Below are 22,473 nucleotides of genomic sequence, written 5' to 3'. Positions count from 1 at the left end.
TATGAGATAACTATATTTATGTTGGTTTCAGATAATTTATTTTGATAAATACTATTTCATGGTCATTTGAGAACATTCTCAGAGCAGAAACAAAATTTTTTTGAGTTGTCTATCATGCACGTTCCTAACTGGAGGCTGAACAAGGCAGCATGACTTTCATTTTTCTTTCTTCTGTTTGTAGCTGTAGATAGACAAAATGCCTTTATTTTATTTGTTTTGTGGTTCTAAGGATTGAACTCAGTGCCTCATACATGCTAGGAAAGTACTTTGCCATTGAGCCAGGCCCTAGCTCTGTTTTTCTTTTTTCATTTCTTTTACCATAAGCAACTGAGCCTTTTGAAGTGTATTTAGTGCCAGAGTTTCTGCATTTTTGTGATTTTTATAGGTGATATTGATGCTAAAATGGCTTCCCAGTGTAGTGCTGAAATACTGTCTAGTATTACAAGTTACAAGAAGACTGTGATATGCCTTATGGAAACAATGTATGTGATAGATAAGCATCCTTAGGTATGAGTTATAGTGTTATTGGCACTTAGCTCAATGTTAATGAATCAATAATATATATTAAAGATGTCTTTAAATCAGACTCACATAAAATAAGGCTCTGTATGGATCAATGGATGAAATGTCTCCAGAGGCTCAAAGAATCCTGTTTTTTCTCTAGCAGCAATGAATCAGCATTCCCTAATTTGTTATTGATGGCTACTTTATAGAACATAATCTAATTATGGCAAATAATAAGAATTAACATTGTTTTTATTAAATATCCTTTATTAAATATTAAATATCATTTTTAACATAAAAGTTCAAGTTGTTTTGCATTTTTTTGAAACTTTTTTGTTATTATTATTTGTTACAAATACATAGATAGGGTGCAGTGGAGCACACCTGTAATCCTAATGACTAGGAAAACTGAGGTGGGAGGATCACAAGTTGGAGACCAGACCAAGTAACTTGCTAAGAACCTGTCTCAAAATAAAAAAGGGCTGGTGATACAGCTCAGTAGTGGAGCACTTGCATAGTGAGACCCAGTGTTTTATCCCTAGTAGCATACTCACACACAAAAGATGCAGAGAATACTGTGTACAAAAATCACTTTTTCCAGGGCTTAAGGTTTAGCTCAGTCGTGCAACACATGGCTGAGGCCCTGGGTTCAATCCCCAATACACATATAAGAACTTTGGGGCATATTTTTGGGGTTTAGTATGTTTTCGATTTTAAATTTACTTTTTTTATTTTTATTTTTTTTGACTATATAAACACATACATGGATCAAAAGTCTCACTATAAAGAAAGGTTTCACTTTCATCCGTTTTCAGTTAATCTTTTATTTTCAGAGTCTAGTTGAACTTTACAGAGGTTTTGAAATGCAAAACATCTACGTATATATGTGTGTGTGTGTGTATAAATAAACACACACACACTTCTTTTCATATATGCGTGTACATATATTTATATATTGATTTTTAACCACATGCCCTGGAAATCACTGTATACAGCTATTTAGAAACCATCATGTTTTATTAGGCTGCGTGTTCACTTATAAGCACTACGGTTTATTCAGTTCATTTTGAAGTGTGGCAGACAGGCACTCCACTTGCAGGAATCAGATTTAACAATGCAATCATGGCTCCACAACTTGTTGAATGTTGCATCTTAAGCCAGCCATTTATAATCTTTGTGTCTCGTCCGTAAAATGAGGCTGTTGTGGGATAAATAACCCACAGCTCATTTGCTGTTGCGAGCAGCACATCAATTAATACACTTAAAGTGCTTATGAGAGCTCAAGGCATAGCATAGAGGAAGCCTTTGACTAAAAAGCTGGGTGGGTGGAAGTGATGGAGATTTGTACAGTTTCGAGTATGCTGGGAAAACCTGCGGACGTCACAGAATATTTCTAGGGCCTGTGTGATGTAGGAAAAAGGACACAGGCCTCCCCTGAAGTTCTCACAGCCTTGGGTCCGGGAAGCTTCGCCATTAGGGAAGGTCGAGGACACCAACGAGTGCGCTGAGAAGCTCAATGCTGCAGTACTGCCAACAGGGAAGCACGTTCCCAACCAGACGCTCAAGCCCTTCAGTCTCCCGGTAGTTGAGAGCAGAGTGGTCTCCAGTGTCAGTCCACAGATCTGAAGCAGCTGCCCGCCTGGAACCACAAAACAGCCGGCAGTGGTTGCAAAAAATTACTCGAAGTGCGCCGGGGGCGGAGCGCGCCGGGGAAGGGGCGGAGCCACGTCCGTGGCGCCAAATCTCAAGCATGGCGCCTGAACGGGTGCGGAGCCGAGTGCTCTCAGCCTTCAAGCTGCGTGGCTTGCTGCTCCGAGGGTGAGTCTGCCAGGGCAACTGACCTGGTGGGAGGGTAGATCCAGGGCTCGGCTGCGGCGCCGGGGAGCGGGACACGCCGCGGCGCTCCCAGCGCTCAAAGAGGAGGTTTGACCTTAAATGACAGACCCTTAAAAAAGCTAGGTCAAACTGGCATGATCTTCAGGCTGCAGTGCTTTCCTAGGTTTCCCCGACGTTCGTGGGCAGTCAAATGCTTCTTCTTGGCGGGGCCAGGAGTTCCTGGACACTTGAGCCTGAGAAGCAGCGATCTGTCTCCTAGAAGTCCTTTAGCACTGGGATTTGGGCACCTCTCAGTCTGCGGAAGTATCCGCCTCTGCCCGAGGCGAATCATAACAAAGCAACTTCACATAGTTACTGAGACATCAAATTATGACACCTGGGAGGTAGGAATGATGGTGGAATGAGATAGACATCATTACCCTAAGTACATGTATAAGACACGAATGGTGTGAAAATACTTTGTGTACAACCATTGTCTTGAAAAATTGTGCTCTATATGTGTAATATGAAATGAATTGCATTATGCCATAATGTATAACAAATCAGGAAAAAAAAAAAAAAAAAAAGAGAGACCTAGGAGGTCTCTACCATGCATGTCAGGAGTTGCTAATTTATATTGTTGCAGAAACTGTGGGCCTCCCAACCCTCCCGGGTTGGGAGTTTTGGATTATTTATTATTTCCAGTATAATTAAATGGATTTTTTAGGTGTCCACTTGGATTCTTTGTAAGATTCCCTTTATAACGTCTCAGAAAGTCAGGTTTCCTGACCATATGTGTTTTTTAGAACATATCGAATGACTATATCCAAGATCACGCTCATTAAATCTGCGTTGTATTTTTATAATACAATTTTATACATATTTAAATGCTTGCTGAATCAGGTTTTGATTGCTGTTATGTATGTAGAGTTTTTTTGTTCTGTTTTGGATTTTTGTTTATTTATTTTTAGCGATCTCAGGTATGGACTCCAGGGCCTCATGCATGCTAGCAAGCACTCTGCCACTGAGCAACATCCCAGCCCAGTTTTGTGGAACTTATAACATTGTTTTGTGTTAGTGGTGAACAAAAGCCAGTGTGAATATACCCTCCAAGAAAATAATGAATTCTGTTCAGTTGATTTCTGACATTTTCTGACAATTGATCAATATGAGCAATTGGTCAATTAACTTTTCTTTTACTTGGAATTTGACCTAAAATTAAGCTGTTTTTCATTCATTCATTAAGTTAGAAATCCACTTAAATCTTTTAGCTGCAAAGCACTGTGCTGGAGCAACTGGGGTAAGACATTGTGGAGCTTTAGGGTGGAGGAAGAGAGTATATTACCTATTGCTGCATAACAAGTTACCTTAAAACTTAGAGGCCCAAACAAATAAGTGCTCTACATTTCCTGGGGGCCAGGAACACAGGTATGGCTTAGTATTTAGTTTCATTAAATTAATTTTAATTTTAATTTCATTAAATTTATTTAATTTCCTTTGTGAAAGGATTCCAGGAAAGAAGTGGTATACAAATGTATGACAAGGTGTTTAAATTGCTATAGAATGAAGGAAGGGCTTCATTGAAGAAATGGTTTGGGTTGAGTGTTAAAGAATGGGCAGGATTTGACTAGATGGAGAGAGAGGATGAGGAAATGGCTGTATAAAAACCCTGAAGCAGGAGAGCACCAGGAAGGCCAAACATAACTACAGAGAACTTGATGAGCTATGGCAGGGGCCAGATCCTCTATGACTTTACAGGTTTTGGTCTACCTTAAGAGCTGTCACCTTAAAATGTTTGTGATTTTAGGGATTCAGTCAGCAAATATTTATGGGCCACCTTCAAGTGTGCTTAGGTACTGGTAAAGGATGACAGTTTCAGTTCTCAAGTTATCTATAACTCAATTATCAGTTATCTATAATTGGAGAGATGTGATATCCACATTTGAAACAATAAGCAACCCAACATAGAACAATTAATGTTGTGATTATAACAATAATATTGATGTAAAGTATTGAGTCGTGTGCTACAAATACAGAATAGTATTTAATTAGCTAATTGTTTAAGCAGGTGGTGCTGAGCATGATTAGTATTTAAATCAGGAATTCATTGATTTTAATATGGGAGTTGCTTCTGTGATTATATTCAAATATAATTTTTGTATATAATATAATTTTTTTATATAATATAAATTTAAATATAAATTTGCTTATTTTTGCAGTGCTAGGGATCGACTCAGGGCGTGATAAAGTTTTACCCAAAGTTTTTGGAGCCTATTTTTTTAAAATAATTTTACAATTAAAAACAATGATGAAATTATTGGAATTTACTTTGAAAAAATGCATTATCAATTACATATATAAATGTTCATTATGTTCCAGATATGGTGTCTGATATTTGAATTGAGGCAAACAAATTCCTGCCTTAAAAGTAAGGTAATAAGGGCTGGGGTTGTGGCTCAGTGGTAGAGTGCTCACCTAGCACGTGTGGCCCTAGGTTAGAACCTCAGTACCACATAAAAATAAATAAATAAAATAAAGGTATTGTATCCAACTACAACTAAAAAAAAAGGTAAGGTAATAAATAATATGAGGCTATTGTGATATATCAAACTTAAAGGGTATGTACATGTGATTTTTAACAATTTCAAAAGGAAGGGGAGATTGCAGTAGGGTGGACTGATCTAGAAAGGCCTTAGAGGAAGGATGTGATTTGGGGTTTTAAGAATTGTTATGTTGCCAGGTGTGGTGGCACATACTTATGTCAGTGACTTGGGAGGCTGATGCAGGAGGATCACAAGTTCAAAGTCAGCTTCAGCAACTTAGTGAGGCCCTAAGCAACTTAGTGAGACCCTATCTCAAAAGAAAAATTAAAAAGGACTGGGGATGTTGCTCAGTGGTTAAGCATCTCTGGGTTCAATTCCTGATTCCCCCCCCTCCAAAAAAACAAAAAACTAGGCTGAGTGGTAGAGTGCTTGCCTAGCCTGTGTTAGGCACTGGGTCAGATCTTTAGCACCATATAAAATAAAAAAATGAAATAAAAATAAATAAATAAATAAAAATAAGTAAAATAATAAATAAAAGTATTGTGTTCATGTACAACTAAAAAAATTTTCTTAAAAAAGAACTGTTGTTAGCAAGGGATAGAAAGATAGTTTTGTACAGAAAGTGCAGGAAAGGTAAGTACTGCTTGAAGGGAGGAGTGAGTGAATCTTAATTTAATGCCAGATTGATGAATGTGTGCCGCTTTTTGATATAGCATTTTTACCCTTTCATTACCAGTGACCTGCCTCCTCTTTCCTTCTCTTAGTGAAGCTATTAAGTACCTTACAGAAGCTCTTCAGTCAACCAATGAATTGGAACTTGAAGATATCCTGGAAAAGATCATCGATGCAGTTGAAAAGCAGCCCTGTAAGTAACATTTTCTTATAACTCCTTATAACTCCTAAATTGTTAATATAGCTATATATTATCAATTAGATTTTTAGATTTAAATAGTTGAGGATTCTGTATTAAGACTCTCCAGTGTTATGAGATATGCATGGTGGTATTTCTTCCCAAATTAGTTCAGTTGTAACCTCAGGATATTCCCTAGGATCCTTTACAGACACCCCACCACCACCACCACCACCCGCCACCCCCGTGGTGGAGTTATCATGGCCATCTTTTCTTTTTAGGTTAAGTACTCCTAAATGGGGAAAAGGAAAAGTAAAGCAGGGCTAACTCTCCCTTGCTTTTTTCAGAGATCTTTTGGTTGAATTCTTTATCTGATACCATTAGCCTGGGCCTATAAAGGAAAAATTAATGCCCTTCTCTTTGGGAAAAAAATTGTTCAGTTTTATTGCCCTAAAGGATAGAAGTAAATGTGACTCATTTTCATGTTGTTAAGAAGTGAGAATTTTTAATTATGTAGCAAGTTACATATTCTATAATGATGTTATATTCTATAATAATAATTCTATAATAATGTTATTTTCTGCTTTTTTACTTCTAAAAGCAGGATTTTAAATATACCTTTGCTTTAAAAATTCTTCATAGCCAGCATGGTGGTGCACGCCTATAATCCCCGTGGGAGGCTGAGACAGGAGGATTGCAAGTTCTGTACCAGCCTCAGCAATTTAGTGAGGTCCAAGCAACTTAGCACAACCCTGTCTCAAAATAGAAAATAAAAAAGGGCATGCATTAATTCATTAACCTAAGATAACACATGGCATGTTGTCTGAAGACATACCGTAGTAGTTAAGGCTGCCCACTTTGGAATTAGGCCTGAGTTTGCATTGTTCTCTATCCCTCTAGTTATATTCTTGGGTGGTTACTCAACTTTTCAAAGTTGTACTTTCTTCATCTATAAGATGCAGGCATATTAACATTAGTGCTACAGAACATCTGTCTAATAGAATAATGCTTGTAAAGTTCTAAGCATAATACTATACATTAACTAGTTGCTTAAGTAATGGCAGCCATTATTATTACTATTATACTTACTGAAATAGAAATTGTGATAAAGTTATACTAATGTAACCTTTTTAAAATTGGGGGCTTACATAAATGGTTTTTATAAGTAAGTTTATATTATTAATCCAAGTCAGAAATGCTCCAAAATCTAAGACTATTTGAGTTCAACAGGATACCCTAAGAGGAAAATTTCATGCCTGCATGTGACAGGTCACAATCACAAGCTATGTGTATAAGGTGTATAAGAATTTCATGTTTAGACTTGGATCCCATCCCCAATATAGCTCATTATGTGTATGCAGATATACTAAAACCCCCCAAATTAGAAATCTGAAATACTTCTGGTCCCAAGTATTTTGGATAAGGGATACTAAAGCTATGATGAGAATTCCTGTATTAGTATTTGATGTTATTTTTAACTAAACAGCTATCTAGGAAGAAATACTTCCTTGTTTCTTAAAATTTGACATTGAAGCCTGGCATAGTGGCACATGCCTCTAATCCAGCAACTTGGTAGGCTGAGGTAGGAGCATTGCAAGTTCCAGGTCTTGGCAACTTATGAGACCCTATCTCAAAATTTAAAAAAAAAAAAAAAAAAAAGTTGTGGTCTGGGGTTTTAGTACAGTGGTAGAGCACCCCAGGGTTCAGTACTTAATACCACAAATTAAAAAAAAAAAAAGTGAAAAATATAAATTGGTTTTGAACTTCTCTTTTCAGTGTCATCCAACATGATTGAACGATCTGTAGTGGAAACCGCAGTCCAGGAATGCAGCCAGTCTGTTGATGAAACTATGTATGTGGGTACAATGAACTTTGCTCCCTAATGGAAGTGTTTTTGAGTGCTTTTTTTTTTTTTTTAATTTGTTCAACAGGTATTTATTTATTGTTGAGTTAATCACTTTCTTGGGGAAATACTTAGTGGCCAACATTTTTACAGTGAAGAGATAAGGCTGGGCTGGGATTGTGGCTCAGTGGTAGAGTGCTTGCCTAGGCAATTTAGCATGACCCTATTTCAAACAAAATAATAAAGGCTGAGGATGTGGCTCAGTGGTAGAGCGCTTGCCTACCATGCTTGAGGCTCTGGGTTTATCCCTAGTACCACAGTGAGAAAGAGAGAAAAAAGAAATTAAAAATGATTACACTGAAGTTCAAGGGTTACAATTTAAAATGGGTATTACCCATTGTTTATGATAAAGTTATCTGTTGTTTCTGTCAGGCTATTTATGTACTGTCACCGACCAGTATAGAAGTCCAGTGGAAACTGAAGAGTGAAAGGTCTTTGTAGCTGCAGTTGTCAGAAAGTCATCATATCAAAGCATGAGAGAGGCTCTCAGTTTCATAGATTAAGAAACTAATGTGCCAAGAGTGATAGAAAATAGTGGAGCTGTTTTTGGAATTTAGATTTTCTTCAGTTCTACTGATTCTTTGCTACTCTTGTTCATACCAGGGTGGTGTGAACCTTGTTTGACCATTTTCAATTTGGGAGATTAACATAATGTTTTAGATGGGAACACTTACGAAATGGTGGTATAAATTTTTTTAACCTCACTTAAACATCATTGTATTATTAACAGAGTCTGAAATTAAGTTATTTCATTGGTTTTTCTATCTAACACTATATAAATTTCAAGATATGGCCAGTGTGGGGGCGTTATTTTTCTATTATAAAACTTCTTTAGACACTTTCCACATAATCTTCTAAATTTAAAAAATTGTTGGAAGTGAATCATATGCTTCTTTTATGCTTCATATATTGTGGCTTATAAAAGAAGTAGATACAGGGAGAGATTTTAAATGTGTCTATTATGTACAAATGTTCTTTCAATGGATGACATTCTTTTTTTTTTTTTTGTAGTTGTGTATGGACAACATGCCTTTATTTTATTTGTTAATTTTTATGTGGTGCTAAGGATCGAACCTAGTGCCTCACATGTGCTAGGCAAGTGCTCTACCACTGAGCTACAACCTCAGCCCAGATGACATTCTTAATTAGAAATTAACTTGATAATTTTTTTTTTTTCTTGTGAGAATTGAGAATGTTTCCTTGTCTCTTCCAAGGAGAATGTACAAGTTAAAAACTTTACCCCTGTTATCTTTTTCTTTTTTTCTAAATATTTTTATTCATTCATTATAATTATACATAATAGTGGGATTCATTGTGACATATTTGTACATGTCTATCCCCCATGTTATTTAAAAAAATTTTTTTTTATCTGTAGATGGACATAAACCTTTATTTAATTAATTTATTTTTATGCGGTGCTAAAGCTTAAACCCAGTGCTTCACATGTACTGGGCAAGTGCTCTACCACTAAACTACAACCACAACACTAGCATGTTATTTGTGATACTATAAAAAATTGTGTACATGGACTGAGAAAAATGTGAAAGATCTGTACATGATACAGGATTATAATGCAAGTTATGTTTACCTAGAATATTTATGTTTTAGTAAATCAGCTCTGTGTTTTGTGGGATGTTTTTCAGAGAGCATATTTTCAATATCATAGGAGCTTTTGATGTTCCACGTTTTCTGTACAATTCGGAAAGAAAAAAATTTCTTCCGTAAGTATATCATCTATTGATTTTAAGTTAATTTAGGATGTGCATTTTTTTTCAAAAGGTATGTGATCTCATGTTTCACTTTTGGCCTATCTTTGTGATAGTAAAAGAAATCATTTTTTTTTTCCTAGTCTATTAATGACCAACCACCCTACGCCAAATTTATTTGGAACTGCAAGAGATAAAGCAGAGCTATATCGTGAACGATACACCATTTTGCACCAGGTAAGTTGGAGGGTGGAAGCATTGGTAATGTGAGGAGAAAAAAGACCAATTTTGCTTTCAGAAAAATCTCAGGAATTTTTTAAGGATGGAATTTTGTAGTGCAAAGTTAGTCTTTTAATAAAATATTATTGGGCTCACTGAGATTGAGACTATATTCCTCTTAGCAATGATGATAAAAGTAGTGGCTAACTTTTAATAAATGATTTTGATAGGCCAGGCACTGTGTTTAGTACCTTACATACATAATCCTCTCACACTACTAGGTATGTATAAATGTTATCACTATCCCTTTTTACAGATGTAGAAAATGAGGCCTAGAGAAGTTTAGTAACTTGTCCCCTTGTCTAGTAAGTAAGTAGAGATAGGATTTTAATACAGTCTGCCTGACTCTGGAGCCCAGTCTTTGCCTACTGTACTATATACTACCTTCAAACAAAGTGGAATTTTGTATGTGTTTTAAAAGAAGATGCATTCAGTGGAAAAGTCAGGGAAAGCTTCAAGGAGTAATAGCATTTTACATGGTTGTGTGTAAATGGAGAAAAGGTAGTCATAGCCCAGTGTGGTGGTACATACCTGTAATCCCAGGAGCTTGGAAGACTGAGGCAGGAGGATCGAGAGTTCAAAGCCAGCCTCAGCAAAAGTGAGGCACTAAGCAACTCAGTGAGACCCTGTCTCTAAATAAAATAAAAATAGGGCTGGGGATGTTGCTCCGCAGTCAAGTATCCCTGAGTTCAATCCCCAGTACCGAAACAAAAATGTGGCCCTAACAGTGAACAAAGACCAGCAAAGCAAAAAATGGATTCTGTAGAGTAGATGTTGAGCAGTCAGGAGTAGCATAAGGTGTTTGGAAAGGCAAGTGGGAACCGAATCATGGGATCACTTTGGATGCCACTCTTGGAAGTTGGGACTTTGTTCTTTTGGTACAGAGAGCCTTGAAATACCAGACAGAATCGGTCACAGCTGGGTCTTGTGAGTGCTTCCTCTATCAGCAGATTTGAGAATGAATTAGAGTGTGAGAGAAGACATGGGAATCTGTGGAATTACTCCTGGCATAAATTATTGTCTGGATAAAAGAAAGTAGCAAGTGGGGTAGAAAAAGTAACAGCTCTGGAGCTGCAGAACCATCATTCATGGTAACTGATTGAATGTGAAGAAGAAGGGAGAGGTAAAAAAAAGATAAATACGGGATGGGTGCACATGCCTATAATCCCAGCGCCTATAGTCCCAGCAGTTTGGGAGGCTGAAGGAGGAGGATCCCAAGTTCAAAGCCAACCTCAGCAACTTAGCAAGACCCTGAGCAACTCAGTGAGACCCTGTCTCTAAATAAAATATAACAAAAGGCTGGGGATATGACTTAGTAGTTAAGTGCCCCTGGGTTCAATCCCTGGTACCAACAATAAACAAACAAACAAACAAGTCTAGAGGTTTGCTGGTTTCAAGAATGGCTAGATCCAGGTGCTCACACAATGTCATGAGGCATCTGTCTTTTCCTGTGTTCTCTTTCTGTAAATTGATTATACTTTCAAACAAGTTCTCTCTTTGAAGTGACAAAGATGGCCAGTAGTAGCCTTAGCAACTCTCTCTTTCCAATAGTCTTAACAAAAGTCTCAACTCCCTCTTTTCTAATAGTCGTAACAAAAATCATGAATATATCTCCTGTTGGCTTAGCTTGAGGCACTAGATCATCCCTGGATCAGTCACTAGTCAAGAAGATGGAATACTTTGATTTTCTAGGCCTTGGTAGCTTGTCCGTAAAAGGGGAGAAGGGAGAGCAGCCCTACCTATGCTGTATGAATGAGGGCGGAGGGAGAGGAGTACTGATTCATCAAATAGTTGCTCTTACTAATCTCTTGTCGTGTCTGACATTCTGCCTTGTGCACCCTATGACAGGCTGTACCAAACTCTACATAGCTTCCCACACTCTCCTTTACTCTTATGCTTCTTTCTTTGGACATGCCTATCTCTCTTCCTGTAGTGTTGCAGCCTGCTTTTACTCCTTTTTTAAAATTTATTTAGCATCTTGTTAAATGACACCTTTGACCCATTGCACAGTCAGTTCTCACAGTACTTTGTTGTACAGTGGCATAGCTTTTTCACTGACTTCAGTGCTTAGCTTTTTAATATTTTTCTTGTTTTAAAAGCTACTAGAGGAGCTGGTGTTGTAGCTCAGTGGTAGAGTGCTTGCCTAGCATATGTGAGACACTAGGTTTGATTCTCAGCATATAAATAAATGAACAAAATAAAGGTCCATCAATGTCTAAAAAAATATTTTTAAAAAAGGTACTAGATATTTGTATATTGATAAATTATATGGGTTTTCAATTTTGTTGAGAATAGGTAACAGGCTGGGTGTATACCTGTAATTCCAGCAACTTGGGAGGTTGAGGCAGGAGGATTGCAAGTTTGAGGTTAGTAGTGGATGTAGCTCCTGGTTAAATCTCCAGTGCCAAAAAAAAAAAAAAAAAATAGGTAACAGTTAAGTGACAGTGTTTCATCATCATACTACTCAACTGCATCTTAGATCCCTGCCTCCCAGTACTGAGGGCTGAACCTAGGGGTGCTTTATCACTGAGCTATACCCTTAGCCCTTCTTACATTTTATTTTGAGACAGGGTCTCATTAACTTGCTGAGGCTGGTTTCAACTTTGGAATCCTCCTGCCTCAACCTCCTCAAGGGCTGGGATTACAGTTGTGCGCTATTATACCTGACCTGAATCTTAGTTTTGAATGTCTGCTTCTATAACTCAAGGGAATCTTTTTTTTTTTTTTTTTTTTCCTAGAGGACCCACAGGCATGAATTGTTCACTCCTCCAGTGATAGGTTCTCAACCTGATGAAAGCGGAAGCAAATTCCAGGTTAGAATATTATTCTAATTATTTAGGGGGGTATAAGCATAAGAGTTTAATTTTGATTGCTTAATTTTAATTCACTGTATTTTACATGAAAGTGAACTACTGTAAATGTTTAACTAGCTGGCCTGGCCGTGTGCCTGCTGTTGATAAAGTCCACGCCTACTATCCTGAGTCCTGTAGTTGTCCATTGGAAGTTGTACTTCTTCTTTGGAGCAAGACTGAATACCAGGGTAGACCCTGAGTACTCTCTGGCCTCAAAGACAGTTCTTAGACCTCCCACTCCAGTGCTGGATACTGTACTGGCTTTCTGACCAACTTTTAACATTACCCTTCCTGCCCTTACTCATCTGTGAAATTCTGGCCCCTGCCCATCCCTGTCATGATCACCACATACTTGGTCAACTAAAACCTGATACACTATGTCAGTTGGAGTGAATACTTAAGGAAACACTGGCTTCAATCACCAACACACACACACACACACACACACACACACACACACCCAGAGATTCAAAGGAAGCAACACTTACAGAACGAATGAGAATACAGACTGGCTCTAGAGTTGGTGAAACTTGAAGAAAGAGAAGATGTTTTCTGTTGAGTTTGAGCTCCTTCCATTTCTATACTCTTGTATTTTGGAAAGCAGGTACCAAACAGCACTTTCACTTCATTTCAGCAATTTACCCGGCCACTGTCAGTCCATCTGTGGCTCTGTCCCATTTCTCTAGCATGCAGAACCCTGCTAGGGACTAGTTCTTAGCTTCTACTTCCATGTAGGTTTCATTGCCATTAGGCTTTGAAGAGATTTTAATGTTCATATTAGATTAGAACTCATGAGTAGTCTGTTAGAAGTGAAAATAGTGATACTGGATAACATACAAAGAAATGTTCAATGGCAGCACTGCAAAGAGATAACACAGTGTTTGACAGTTTCTGCTTTTTACTTTTATTAAGTATACATCCTGTTATGTTTTGGAAGTTGACATGATTTATATTTCGTTACTGAAGACTGTTCTGTCTGAATGTTTTCCTTCTACATATTAAGTTTTCTGTGATAAGTCAGATGCCCACAGCCCAGAAGCATTTTTAATCTTTTCTTAGCTTAGCTAAATGATTCATTGCTCTTTTCAATCTTTCTGTTTAATTCTATATCGGTGCAGGTACATTTCCTATTTAAACTACATTTATAATACCTGAACAGTAAACTGCCTTTACAGACTACAGAAACTGTATTCAGAAATATATTGTCATATTTTTGTATTCCTATGTTGTTTTAGTCTCTCTCCTTCTTTCTTTTTTTGATAGCACTGGGAATTGAACCCAGGGCTTTAAGCATGGAAGGCAAGTGCCCTACCACTGAGCTACATTCCAGCCCTAAGCTCATGTTTTTAAGTGAACTCCAGTAGTAAATGTTAATGATAGGGTTATGCATGTCTATGTGCCTTCCTTATCTATATTCAAAATTTTTTAAATAGTAAACATGGATAATTTACAATAAAAATATGGCAAAGATAAAAGAATGGTATAGGAATGAGAAATTATATATCTTTTTATCCAGTGATTCCATCTGGAATTTGTAGAAGTCCTTCAAGAGTTATCCATACAGCAGGCCAAGGAAGGTACTTAGAAATATTAAGCATTGTTTTCATTGCAGAAAACTGGGAACAACCGAACTGTTCTTTAATAAGCTTTTCATAAAATGTTGGATGTGCAGTAGTCTGTTGGTATCTGAGAGGGGTTGTTTATGGGACTGCTCCCCTGAGGACACTGAAATCTGAGGATGCTCAAGTTCTTTATGTAGTAAGATGGCATACTATCTGCATATAGCCTAGACAGCTCCTCCTTTATACTTCATATCATCTCTAGATTACTTATAACACCTAATACAATGTAAATGCTATATAAATAATTGTTATAATGTATTGCATAGGTACATGTTCAGTGGAGGCACAATTTTTTTTTTCAAATATTTTTGATCCAGAGTTGGTTGAATCCACAGAAGTGGGATTCATAGACATGAAGGACTATATGTGTATTTATGCATATGTAAGAATATGTGTAGGGGGCTGGGTTGTAGCTCAGTGGTAGGACACTTGCCTAGCACACGTGATGGCACTGGGTTTGATCTTCAGCACCACATAAAAATAAATAAAGATGTTGTACCAATCTAAAATAATAATAATAATAAAGAGTATGTATAGGGGTTGGGGTTGTAGCTCCATGGTGGTAGCATACTTAACCTAGCACACATGAGGCACTGGTTTCAATCCTCAGCACCACATAAAAACAAATAAATAAAATAAAGGTTAAATTCTTAAAAAAAAAAAAAAAAAAAAAGATTATGCATAGGAAAAAAACATGAAAGAATGTTTTAAAAATAATGCCTGAATAAACTTTCTGATTAAAATTATAATGGTCAGATTGAGCATATAAATCATAAGCTTTCAAAATACTAAATTGAATCAGATTAAACTTTAAAAAGCTAATTTTTGATAAGTACCAATCAAATAAATAAAAATCAATATTTTCTATATTAAAAAAAATAAATGTTCTTATTTTTTAGAATAAGTAGTCATGCAGCTTCAATCATTGATCAAGACCTGAACTGATATATTTCCTTAAGCATAGTTTTTCTGATCCATCATATACTTGATAGTATACCTTTGTAAGATAAAATTTAACTTTCTAAGTTTCATTTTATTTTTTTAATATTTTTTAGTTGTTGATGGACCTTTATTTTACCTACGTTATGTGGTGCTGAGAATTGAACCCAGTGCCTCACACATGGTAGGCAAGCGCTCTTCTACTTAGCTACAACCACAGCCCCTAAGTTATTTTTTAAATTTTATACTGTGATGTAGCTGTAAATAATAAAATGTGAACCTCAAATTTACTTATTTATAAAATGATTGGTTTTTAAAAGAATATGTTTTCAATCTTTAAGAATTTGTATTGTTTTTATTTTAGCTTAAAACAATAGAAACCTTATTGGGTAGTACAACCAAAATTGGAGATGTGATTGTTCTTGGAATGATAACCCAATTAAAAGAGGTAAGTTAAACTTAGTAGGCATCAGACTTATTTTCAAACTGATGTTGAAATGTTGGTGCCATAGAGCATTTCTGAAGAGTACAAGATCATCTTCTTCACTGAAAACTCTTACCTCATTCACCAAGTTAGCATTTTTATCTGTGCTTGGTTTCCTGAGCAGACATCAGGAAGGAGGATCTATCTATTCCAGGTGCTCAATTTGCATAGCCTGAAATTAGGCTCCAGTGTCCTCTAGTTGAACTGAAATTCTGGGTTTCTGTACAAGCAAACTGCACACCGTATCCTGGTCCCCTCAAGATGCTGGTGGCTCCCATAGATGAAGGCACCCAGGAGTCCCTCTTGTGACCTTTCAGTCTGTAGCAGTCATTCCTCAGGGTACCTGTGAGGAATCTGAGTCTCAATTTAGTGATTAGTCTGAGGTCGCCAAACTAGTATAGTAAATATTAAAGCCTCGACTAGGAATTGCCAATATGTAAGAATCCATGTTCTCTCTACTACATTCAGTTGTCAAACTTGTCAGTATTTTAATTATTTGGTTGTAGTATTGATTTTTGCATAAGTATGAATATAATTCATTTCATTTCATTTTTGCAAAATTGTGAATATATTTCCATTTCATTCTGTTTTAGGGAAAATTTTTTCTTGAAGATCCTACTGGAACAGTACAATTGGATCTTAGTAAAGCTATATCCTTCAATTTTAAAAATCAAGTTAAAAAATTGTAGCTCAGTGGTAGAGAACTTGCCTACCATGTGTGAGGCACTGGGTTTAATCCTCAGCACCACATAAAAATAAATAAGTAAAATATAGGTATTATGTCCATCTATAAAAAAAATAATAATCTACATTACAGGACTGGAGGTATAGCTCATTGGTAAAATGCTCTCCTAGCATACATGAGGCCTTGTGTTCAATTCTTAGCACTGCAGGAAAAAAAAAAGAAACAAAGAAAGAAAGAAATTAATGGTGAAATGTAACTAATTGTAACTTATTTTTATATACTAGTAGGATAGGAATATAGACATAGAATTCTAAACACAGATAAAACTACTTTAATTCCTTTTTTTGGAGTCTAGACAATCACTGAAGAAATTTATAACACATTAAGAATGATTTCAATTGTCAGTATACCAAGCTTCTACATCTTAAATTATTAAAAATTATTTAAATCAAATTATTATTTTATTTAAATTAGTTATTTAAATTATTTAAATTAAAATTATTATTATTTAAATTAAAATTATTTACATTATTTTTTAGGGCATTTAAACCTAAAAAACCTAAGCTGTGGTCTAAGCTGTAGACTATATTCATAATTTAAAATGTTTTTTGTTTCTTGTTTTTTTTGCTTGATAAACAGAAATTTATTTCTCACAGTTCTGACTTCTGGGAAGTTCACAGGCTGATTTGGTTCCTGGTCAGGACCTTCTTCCTGGCTTCTAGACAGTTGTCTCATTGCTGTGTCTATACATGGCAGAAGGAAAGAGGTCTTCTGTTCCCGCCCCCCCCCCCCCTTTTAAATCAACTTTTTATTTACTTTTTCTCCTTCCACATTTTTTATTGGTGCATTATAGTTATACATAGTGATGGGATTTGTTGTTACATACTCACACATGCATACAATATAACTATAATTTGGCCAATATCACTTTCCCCCTTCCCTGTCAGGTGCAAAATTTTTGAATTTATTATTTAGAAGTCTGTCTGGGCTCAAAATGTATGTTGACTTTATTACCACCATAAGGGTAGAAACAATTGTTTTCCTCAATGGTCGTGTACCAGTTCCACAGTGGTTTATACACAGAGGCATGCTTCGTTTTAGCAGAGGGTAAGTCAGTATACTTTTTTTCTTGTCTTCCTCTTTGTTCTATAGTAAAAACCATTTCTACATTGGGTAAGTTACGTTGAAGTTGACATGATATAGTTTGGGAAAACATTGATGATGAGAACTTCTTTCTCTGTTGTTAAATTTCCTGGTTTTTACTGAGATTATCTTTTTTTTTTTTTGAGAGTATATTCTTTGTTTTTTTTTTTTTTTTGGTTCTGGAGATTGAACAGGGGCAGATCTCCAGCTCTTTTTTTTTTTTTTTTTTCCCCTTATTTTGAGATATAGTGTCTCACTAAGTTGCTTAGGTCCTTGTTAAATTGCTGAGGCTGGCCACAATCCTCCTGAGTTGCTTGGATTACAGGCATGTGCTACCACGCCTGCTCTGGAGAGTATATTCTTGAGACCATAAGTAAATCTTAGGCTGATAACAGGCTAATAGAAACCTTTTGGTAATAAAAATATTTAAAATTAGTAGAGATAGTAGTGTGATGTTCAAGTATACTAGAAATTGCTGGATTGTGTACTTATAAAGGGTGTATGGTATGTGAATTTTATCTCAATAAAGTTTAAAAAAACTCAGATTATACATAGGGGTTGTAAAATGAGATATTTCTATGTATCTAATCTCCATATTTCAGCATGACTGAAAATTTAAAAAAAAAATAGGATCCTCAGCACAATGAGAAGTCTGTTTTTATTTAAGGTGCTCTTATTTATTCAATTTAGACTTTCTGTGACTCTGAAGTTGTTATGCAGCTCAGTTGGATTGGTGGTACCTTTTGTAGTTAGTTAATAGCCGTGAGGTTATAGCCTAGGATTACTACTTTGTGTAACAGTTTTGTCCTTTCGCACAGGGAAAATTGACAAATAGAAGTGATTTGTTGGGCTGGGGATGTGGCTCAAGCGGTAGCGCGCTCACCTAGCATGCGTGTGGCCTGGGTTCGATCCTCAGCACCACATACAAACAAAGATGTTGTGTTCGCCGATAACTAAAAAATAAATATTAAAAAAAAAAAAAGAAGTGATTTGTTGCCTATCTTTTTTCAGGTTGGTTTGAAGATCAAGTATTTCATGTCAACGCCTTTGGATTTCCACCCACTGAACCTTCTAGTACTACAAGGTATAAAAATGTTTGACTTCAACTCTACAGGGATTTTATTATACTGGCAGTAGTAAATATAAGGTATATATCATACCGCAGTTATTACAGGTCTGAGGCTTTGTGTCAAGATGGAAAAAGCAATGGAAATGTGAGAAAATTAGGTTTTATAATAACGTAACTGTGGAATTAGCATTTTGGCTGGATATTAGTGGCTGTAGCATGTCTGATTGTTGGCTTTAACTGGAAAAGATTTCCAGTCTGCTTTTCTTACCTGTCCATAAAGATTGATGAGAAGTTTAAGTGAGGTCAGAGAGATAGGAAAACACTTAGAATATGATTCCTATATTAATATAAAGGTTTATTTATTTTTTGTATTCTACAAATGAATGAAAGTTCCAAGATGCAGATCATAGCACCTTAATATAAACAAAAGCATCCTAACATTGGAGCTACTCCAAAAGGGCCTCTCTGAGGAGTGTCAGTTCCCTTTCACTCATGGTATTTGAGCAGAGGCTGAATGATGGTAGAAGTTTAGCTGGGACCTAAGAGTTGAATTGATTTGTAGACCTCCTCTCCCGGCCTTACAGTGTTAAAAAAGTTTTCTTAAAGCTAGTTTCCAAGGTATATTAATTAGATTTCTCATAAAAAGTCTTGTTTTCTGAATTCTCTTGAACTTTCAGATCTGATGATTATGGCATCTGAATTCTCACGGGGCAAAACTTAAACCATAGTGACTGCCTACATGGGCAAGGCATGTATGTGTGTGCTAGTTGGCCTTAGCTGACTAATGCTTTGATATTTAGTGTTATGTTCATGGAGCCTATAAGCATTTGAATATTCCTCTTGCTCCCATTTTTACACCTTATATTTCATGAACCAAGGAAAGAAGATATTTGTAAGGCTTTTTTCACCTTTAATTTCTCAAAAATCATCTTAATCAGTGTCTTTTTGTGATGCTCTGATTTATGTTTGGTGTAAATTTAATTCAAATCATCATACAATTATATCTACTTACCACATTCCTCTAATAACTGCAAGATTTTCATTAACATCAGACCTCTGAAAATGCCATGGTCAGTTGGTGGCAGTAGTAAGAGTTATTATGTCTGAATACTCACATTATAGTAAGCACTGTGCTCTAAGGGCTTTCTGCAAATTATATCTTTTATTCCCTCTAGTAACCATGAGCAATAGGTATGAGTTTAGCCATATTGCATTTGAGGAATAGGGGTTTTAAAGGACTGATTAATTTGTCACATATCACACTTGTTAGTATCAGAGATGTGCTTTGATCCCCAAATTTCTGACTCCAAACATTATGCTACATTAGATAAGTAATTGAATCATTGAAACAGTTTCAGGGCATGGGGGGCTAAGGGTGTGCTCAGTGGTGAGTATGTGTCAGGCCGTGAGTTCAATCCCCTGCACACAAGGTTTTCTTCATATTACAAATGAAGTACATGATTGCAGAAATTAATTAGAAAATATATAAAGGCATAAAAAAGAAAAGTATTATCTGGAATTCTATTAAAACAGACTATTAAGATTACTTAATATATATATTACATGTTAAGGATATTATACATTAAGTATAATATATTATACTTAACAAATTAAGTATATTACTTATATATAATGTAGGTATTATGTATATATATAATACTTAGAATATTGTTTATATTTATACATAATGTATATATTATTTGTGTTCATAAATTTACAATACTACATCCAATATATGCATATATAGCATACATCAAAGAGATTCTCATTATTCATGGTTCTAGCTTTCTCAATAAAATCTGTCTATAAACTAATACTACTGTAGCCATGGTGGTTCCAAGAACATGAACCAAGAAAGAAAGACATTTGTAAGGTTAGAACAGTGGAAAATTTGAGTTGGCCAGGCATTCATAATCCCAGCTGAGGTGGAACAAGGTGACATTAGAAGATGACCAGAGGAAAGAGACTGAAATGGGCAGTGCAGGGTAGTGCAAGCAGCTCCAGCTCTATGGTATGTCTGGTGGAAGTAGGAGTCTGTATCTGGCCCCTTTTTTGGCACTATAAAAGGATGCATTCTGGGCATTCCTTTGTAACCTGTTTTTTAAAACTTAATACTATGTAGTCAACCTTTTCTGTTAACTGTGAATTATTGTATTATTGCATGATTTGTGACATTTAGCATATTTTTAATTGTTATAATTACATAGGGCATACTATGGAAATATTAATTTTTTTGGAGGGCCTTCTAATACATCTGTGAAGACTTCTACAAAGCTGAAACAACTGGAAGATGAGAACAAAGATGCCATGTTTGTATTTATATCTGATGTTTGGTTGGACCAAATGGAAGTATTGGAAAAACTTCACACAATGTTTTCTGGTAGGGGGTTATTTTTTTCTACTCTTTTTTGAACTGCTATGAGAGTTCATGTATTAAAACTAAATTCTTGCCAAGTTCTAGCTACCCAAGAGGCTGGGGTAGGAAGATTGCTTGAGACTATCAGTTCGAGAACACCCTAGGCAACATACTGAGATCTGGTCTCAAAAAGCAGAAAAATAAAAACAAAATGATAAATTCTTTTTAAAAATGTACATTTTTGAGTACTCTGTTTAAAGAAAAAAAACCTGTATCAGGAATGAGATATTTTAAATAAAATTTTATTTTAAAGATTTATATTTTTACGTTTGAAAAATAACTATATGCCAGGCATGTGCATGACTGTAATCCCAGCTACTTGGGAGACTCAGGCCAAAGGATTGCAAATTTGAAGCCAGCCTTGGCAACTTAGCCAGACCCTATCTTAAAATAAAAAGAGACAGGGATATAATGTTCAGTGGTGGAGTGCCCTTGTGTTCAATTAAAAAAAAAAAAGGAATGAAAATAAAGTTATATGTGTGCATGTTCATAATAAATTAGAATTAGTCATAAGTATAGTATAACTAAAGAAAATGGATGAAATCTAGGGCTTTGAAATCTAACAGAACTGAGTTTAAATGCCAGCCTCATACCTTGGGCAGATTATATAATCTCTCCATAAGTCTAGTTTGGAGGAAATTTCTGAGGATTAAATAAGCCATAGCAGGGCTGGCACATACTGAGTTCTCAGTAAATTGTTATTATTATTATTGTTTGAATAAAATAAGGTATTATTAAGATAGATTTTTCTTAATTAAAAACTTATGGTAAGGGGGCTGGGTGTATAGCTCAGTGATAAAGCACTTATCTAGCACATGTGAGGCCTTGGGTATGTTCCCCAACATTGTTAAAAAAAAAAAGGAGTCTTGAAAAGCCAGGTGCAGTGGCATGCCTGTAGGCCCAGCTACTTGGGAGGATAAGGCAGGAGAATTGCTTGCCCATGAGCTGAAAGGTTTTAAATTTGATTTCCAGAGTAGAAAATGATGTTCTTTTATTCCCCAGGCTATTCACCAGCACCCCCAACCTGCTTTATTTTGTGTGGTAACTTTTCATCAGCACCATATGGAAAAAATCAAGTTCAAGCTTTGAAAGGTATTGATTATTAATAAGTGTTTATATATAGTATAAACTAAATTGATGAAAAAATTATCCATATTTTAATTTCACTCAAAAGATGTAGGGTTATATTTAATCAAATATAATTTGAGGTGGTTATAGCGGTGCATGCCTATTCCAGTGACTTGGGAAGCTGAGGCAGGAGATTAATAAGACCAACCTCAGCAATTTAGTGAGACCCTAAGGACTTAGCGAGACCCTGTCTTAAAATAAAACATACAAAAAGGGCTGAGGAATGTGGTTCAGTGGTTAAGTGACTCTTGGTTCAATGTGGGCACACACCCCCCAAATATATATGTAATATATATAATTTGATTTTTATTTGTATTATATATAACTTAAATTTAATATCCTTTTAAATTTTTAGATTCTCTAAAAACTTTGGCAGACATAATATGTGAATACCCAAATATTCACCAAAGGTAATGATTTCTACTGCTGTATTTTTTATTGAAATAATTTTATTTAAAAAAAAAAAGAGTCTTAAGGTTTATACCAGTAATTATTAAGAAACCAAAAAAAAGTTGAGGAAATTGAAAGAATTAAG

At 35.8% G+C, this 22,473-nt stretch overlaps 1 protein-coding gene across 5 annotated transcripts in view; it reads left to right on the top strand.

The window, feature by feature from the left end:
* The window catches only part of Pole2 (DNA polymerase epsilon 2, accessory subunit), a 44,495-nt gene that overhangs the window by 11,000 nt on the left and 11,022 nt on the right, over window positions 1-22,473 (top strand). For 2 of the 5 annotated variants that reach the window (XM_071607870.1, XM_071607869.1), the window contains exons 2-13: window positions 5,627-5,727; window positions 7,489-7,564; window positions 9,259-9,336; window positions 9,465-9,558; window positions 12,339-12,413; window positions 15,378-15,461; window positions 16,091-16,147; window positions 17,241-17,289; window positions 18,337-18,409; window positions 20,602-20,774; window positions 21,813-21,902; window positions 22,294-22,348. In XM_071607870.1, the coding sequence (XP_071463971.1) occupies window positions 7,500-7,564; window positions 9,259-9,336; window positions 9,465-9,558; window positions 12,339-12,413; window positions 15,378-15,461; window positions 16,091-16,147; window positions 17,241-17,289; window positions 18,337-18,409; window positions 20,602-20,774; window positions 21,813-21,902; window positions 22,294-22,348 (893 nt within the window). In that variant the 5' untranslated portion in view covers window positions 5,627-5,727; window positions 7,489-7,499. Of the gene's footprint in view, window positions 1-1,503; window positions 2,323-5,626; window positions 5,728-7,488; window positions 7,565-9,258; window positions 9,337-9,464; window positions 9,559-12,338; window positions 12,414-15,377; window positions 15,462-16,090; window positions 16,148-17,240; window positions 17,290-18,336; window positions 18,410-20,601; window positions 20,775-21,812; window positions 21,903-22,293; window positions 22,349-22,473 lie in introns of those variants that run through there. The other 3 variants (XM_071607868.1, XM_027929796.3, XM_027929797.2) reach the window with 3 other exon arrangements.

Source organism: Marmota flaviventris, chromosome 2 (assembly GCF_047511675.1).
Source record: "Marmota flaviventris isolate mMarFla1 chromosome 2, mMarFla1.hap1, whole genome shotgun sequence".
Taxonomy (NCBI): domain Eukaryota; kingdom Metazoa; phylum Chordata; class Mammalia; order Rodentia; family Sciuridae; genus Marmota; species Marmota flaviventris.
The sequence above is the reverse complement of the archived record's forward strand: the minus strand, read 5'-3'. Positions and strand labels throughout refer to the sequence as shown.